The 5,059-nt window shown below is 39.3% G+C and overlaps 1 protein-coding gene across 1 annotated transcript; it reads left to right on the forward strand.

Moving 5' to 3' along the window:
- Window positions 1–670: 670 nt before the first annotated feature.
- LOC143593190 (uncharacterized) lies at window positions 671–1,549 on the forward strand. Its single transcript, XM_077072898.1, has 2 exons — window positions 671–1,287; window positions 1,390–1,549. Exons 1-2 carry the CDS (start codon window positions 671–673, stop codon window positions 1,547–1,549), a joined length of 777 nt encoding a protein of 258 aa, XP_076929013.1.
- The last annotated feature ends 3,510 nt before the right edge of the window (window positions 1,550–5,059 follow it).

The following is a 5,059-nucleotide window of genomic DNA, read 5'->3' on the forward strand; positions in this document are numbered from 1 at the left end:
ATGACACAACTTACCCGGAAGAACACATAGCCCAATACAGAGAAAGAATGGAGATTAACCCCATTTTAAAAAGACTCAAAGAAGCATGTTTATGCAAGGGTTTTGGATCCACACTAGCTGGATCTGCTCTAAAATGTCTGCTAAGTCTTCCTCCCTATTCAATTACTTTATTTTATCACTTAATTAATATTTTTAATAATCAATTCTCTTGTAGTAGAAAATTTAAAAAGTTAATTAGTGATTTATATTGTATTATTTAATCTCGTGATGAATCCTTAAGGGATTTTGTCATTAAATTTGGTAGGGAAGCCTTGGAAATTCCAAACCTTGATATGGCTACAGCTGTCAAAGCATTCAAGATGAGATTGCAAAAGGATTCCCCTTTTATGATGATCTTGTTATGAATCCATGCATGAGCCTAGATGAAGTGAGAAACAGGGCTCTAAGTTTCATCATGTTTGAAGATGACAAGATGAACCAAGAAAAATTAGGTGCTTCATCAAAGCATGACAAGAAACAAGGATCCTCATACAGAAATAACAACTCCAAGCCTTATACGAAATACAATAACTAGAACGTCCATGCAGTGGAAGAAGACGAGGATGAAGAAACATTCCCTAGAATATCAAAATATTGTTTCTCTATCGACACTGCTGGACAAATATGTTCCATGAAGGATTTATGTGAAAAATCAAGGTGTCCTAGAAAGACCGAAAAATCAACCACCTACAAAGAAAAATCAAAGTGGTGTGCTTATCATGAAGATTTCGGTCACTTGACTGATAAATGCATCGGCCTTAGAAGAGAGATAGGATACCTCCTTAGCAAAGGTCATTTTAAAGAACTGTTTGGCAGGAAGAAGTTAAGGATCCAGGATCCTAAGGAAGTTTCAGAAACGGCTTCTCCACCTCCAGCGGATGCACAAATAATCAAATTCATCTCCGTAGGATCAAACATATGTGGCACTTCTTTCTCGTCAGCCAAACGACACGTCAAGGAGACCAAGTTAGAGAATGGAGATAGGCCTATCCGAACAAATTCTTTGACTAATGAAAGAATCATAACTTTTGATGAGGAAGATCAAATGCACCTCTGTAATCCTCATCATGATGGGTTAATTATTACATTATTTACCGCTAATCATTATGTTCGTAGGATTCTAATAGATGGCGGGAGCTCTGTGAACATCATCCAGTCTAATATTCTCAAAAAGATGAATATCCCCAAGGCTGAAATAACTCCAAGATCCTTTGTCCTTGTTGGCTTAAGCGGTGAAACTAAAAACATGTTGGGGGACATTAAACTTCCAATATATATTGAGGGAGTTAATTCTTATCAAAAATTTTGTGTTATTAACAATCTGTCTTGTTGTAATGTTATCCTTGGCAGGCTTTGGATCCGTGAAATGAAAGATGTCTCTTCAACATATCATCAAAGCATAAAGCTACCAACCCCATGGGGAGTGGTGAAAATGGATAGTGATCTAGTAGAAGCTAGGAACTGCTATACTTCATCTATGAAGCCATCTGAAAAACAAATGATTGCATAGCAACTAAAGAACCATCCTAGAGAAGTGCTAGAAGCAAGGGAGAAGGACGTTAAAAAAGAATCCTTAGACCCTGAAGACCCAACATCAAAGTATATATAGGATCCGATATCCTTAGAAACATAGAATAGGATCTAGTATCCTTCTTCAAACAAAGGAAATCTACTTTCGCTTTTAAACATTCTGACATGACAGGTATTTCTAAAGATATTATTACGCATAAATTGTCTATAGACACATCAGTAAGGCCTTTTCACCAGAAGCGGAGAAAATTTCCTCCTGAGAGAAATGACATTATCCAAGAAGAAGTTGAAAGACTTCTTAAAGCAGGTATGATTATAGAAGTTAAGTATCAAAGATGATTAGCTAGTGTGGTAGTTGTTTCAAAGAAAAATGGAAAGTGGGGGGTATGTGATGATTTCACTTATTTAAGTAAAGCATCTCCCAAGGATCCTTTCCCCTTACCACACATTGACTCCATGGTGGATGCTACAAAAGGATATGAAATGCTTACCTTTAAGGATGCTTCGTCTGGATTCCAACAAATTCAGATGGAACCATCTGATCAAGATGATGCAACACCCATGACTCCTACTGGCATATACTGTTATATTGCTATACCTTTTGGACTAAGAACTGCAGGTGCAACCTACCAAAGACTTGTCAATATGACGTTCAAAGATCACCTGGAAATAACCATGGAAGTTTATATAGATGACATGGTGTTCAAATCAAAGAAAGCAAAAGATCATCTTAAGTGTCTCGAAGTAGCCTTCGATATTCTTGACCAATATAACATGAATCTCAATCCATCCAAGTGCCATTTCGGTGTCAAAGCTGGAAAGTTCTTAGGATACATGGTGACCAAAAGGGGGATAGAAGCTATCCCTAAGAAGCACAAAGCCATTGTCAACTTAAAGTCCCGGTTAAATGCAAAAGATGTCCAAAGGTTGACATGAAGAATTGCGTCCTTGAGCAGATTTATCTCCAGATCCTCAGAGAAATGCAAGGATTTCTATGACATCTTAAGAAAAAACAACAAGTTCGAGTGGACTCAAAAGCATGTAACTGCACATAAATCCCTTAAGGATTATCTATCCTCAGCACCAGCATTGATGAAATCATTGGATGGTGAGCCATTATCCTTATATCAAATTATTTCAGGTAATGCAGTAAGTGTCGTTCTAGTTAACGATCACGATGGACAACAACATCCAGTCTACTATGTTAGTAAAAGTCATTTAGATGCCGAGGTCAGGTTTCTCATCTTGAAAAATTAATACTTTCTTTAATCATGGCATCAACTAAATTAAGGCAATACTTTGAAACTCATACTATTATTGTTATTAGAAATAATTATCCTATTAAGAACGTTCTTAGAAAACCCAAGATGTCAGTGTTAGAACTGATAATTTTTATACTGTGGATATGTTATCCTTGAAGATGTGTCTGGATCAATTATCCTCCAGAAGAGTTCCAGAATCACATCAAGATCAGGGATCCTCAGAAGTTAATGTTATTAACAATTATTTCACGTGTGTAGGTTGTTATTCAACAAGAGCAACGGCTCCTAGACCCAGTCTACCACCATTTTCGCTACTGAACTTCTATGAGCACGTGGTCAAAGAGCACGATGAAGAAGAGTGGAAGACTAGCGGATTAGTAGAACCTAGTTGTTAGTTTGTTATTTTCTTTATAAACATAGAGAAACTGATCAATTAGTACTCACTTGTATTCACACACACTCAGAGCAGAACTAAAAATTCTCTCTACTCACTAGCAATCGTTGTAACATTGATCGGAATCTCCAAAACTCTTGTAACCTTTTTTGATTAATAAATTGGTGATCGACAAGTTGTCATCACCCGAGATTTTTTTCTTTTGATCTGAACAAGATTAAAGGGTTTTTCCTCGCAACAAATCGCTGTCTTATCTCAATTTCATTCATATATTCATTGTTATCAATTTAGCACTAAACCTCACATAACATATTTGGATACATTATCCTTAGCAGATTTTTATCCAAAACAATTTGGCGCCCACCGTGGGGCCATTGGTGCTATAATAGATATCATTCCTATCAACTTTCGATTTTTTCATACCCATATCACTATCAATGGCCTCTCAATCAACCTCTATTTCATCAACCATGCCGTCGTCAGTTTCTCTCTCATCGAGAACCTTGTCGCCGATGCCTCCGCCAATCACGGGAGCACCACGAGCTACTGCTGCTTGGAACAAGACTCAACTACCAGTCTTCCAGAGCTCTAGAACCACTGCCACCACTCCGGTGGTTAGTACTAATAATGATGTTTCTAATATGTTTTCGCAGGTCAAAGCATATATGGAGCAACAAACCAAGACCAACCAGAGGATCCTTCGTGAGATAGAAGATCTCAAGAAGACTAAGAGGCCAGCGGAGGATCACACTCCCTTGATGCCTAGGATGCTGGATTTCACCACTCCAGGATCCTTGCCTCAGCTTACTCAAGGATCATCTATCCTTCAACAAGGGTCCATGGGTCAGCAAACTCAAGGATCCTCATACTTCCAGCAAGGATCACCTATCCTTCAACCGGGGTCCATGGGTCAAGTAGCTCAAGGATCCCCAACTTTCCCACAAGGATCATCCATCCTTCAACCAGGATCTTCAGGACTATATCTTCACCCAGGATCCTTCAACTCTCAACCATTGGGATCCTTCAACCCCAGTCAAAGATCCTTTTTCCAGAATCAAGAATCCTCAGGGTTCAACATTAGAGGTCATCCGAGGTCCATGAAAGAGATATAATCCCCATGCAGACCATTGCTTCCGGTGGACCGACCCCTGTAGCGGATGCTTCGTACCTCAGCTACTCATCCGGGATGCTAACCTTCACCCAACAAAGAGGTAACTCGTAAGATCTTATATCCTTAATCCGTGCAGGATGCAGGTATCAACCAAGCTATGGCTAAGGAACTACAAAAGCTGAAGAATATGATATCCAGTGTACCGGGGGTGGTCCGTCCAATTCCCAAGATACCAGAAGGAAGCCACAGGTTATCCAGATTTGCTCCACCTATCTGTGATGCAGAAATCCCAAAGCGATTCCAGACCCCCAACATGAAGACTTACGATGGGACCACAGATCCTCAGGAGCACGTTTCACAGTATAGGGTGCGTATGGAGATCAATCCAATTCCTGAAAGGCTCAAAGAGGCTTGTTTATGCAAGGGCTTCGGATCCACACTGACAGGATCTGCGTTAAAATGGCTGCTAAGTCTTCCTCCATTTTTAGTTACTTCTTTCTCACACTTAGTTAACTTGTTCAACAGTTAATTTTCCTATAGTAGGACATTTGAGAGAAGTTAACTAGTGATTTATACCGAGTTATCCAACCTAGTGATGAATCCCTTAGGGATTTTGTTACTAGGTTTGGCAGGGAGGCTCTGGAAATCCCTAATCTTGACATGGCTACTGCTGTTGAAGCATTCAAGATGGGACTTCAGAGGGGTTTCCCTTTTTATAATGAT

Source organism: Bidens hawaiensis, unplaced genomic scaffold, assembly GCF_021521415.1.
Source record: "Bidens hawaiensis isolate Kalapana, Puna unplaced genomic scaffold, B.hawaiensis_p1.1 tig00041797_1, whole genome shotgun sequence".
NCBI lineage: Eukaryota > Viridiplantae > Streptophyta > Magnoliopsida > Asterales > Asteraceae > Bidens > Bidens hawaiensis.

Excerpts from the sequence above, each read along its gene's own strand:
- LOC143593190 (XM_077072898.1), top strand. The coding sequence starts at position 671 with ATGAAGGATTTATGTGAAAAATCAAGGTGTCCTAGAAAGACCGAAAAA. Across the intron at positions 1,288-1,389 it reads AGCGGTGAAACTAAAAACAT|GCTTTGGATCCGTGAAATGA; the intron begins GTTGGGGGACAT and ends TATCCTTGGCAG.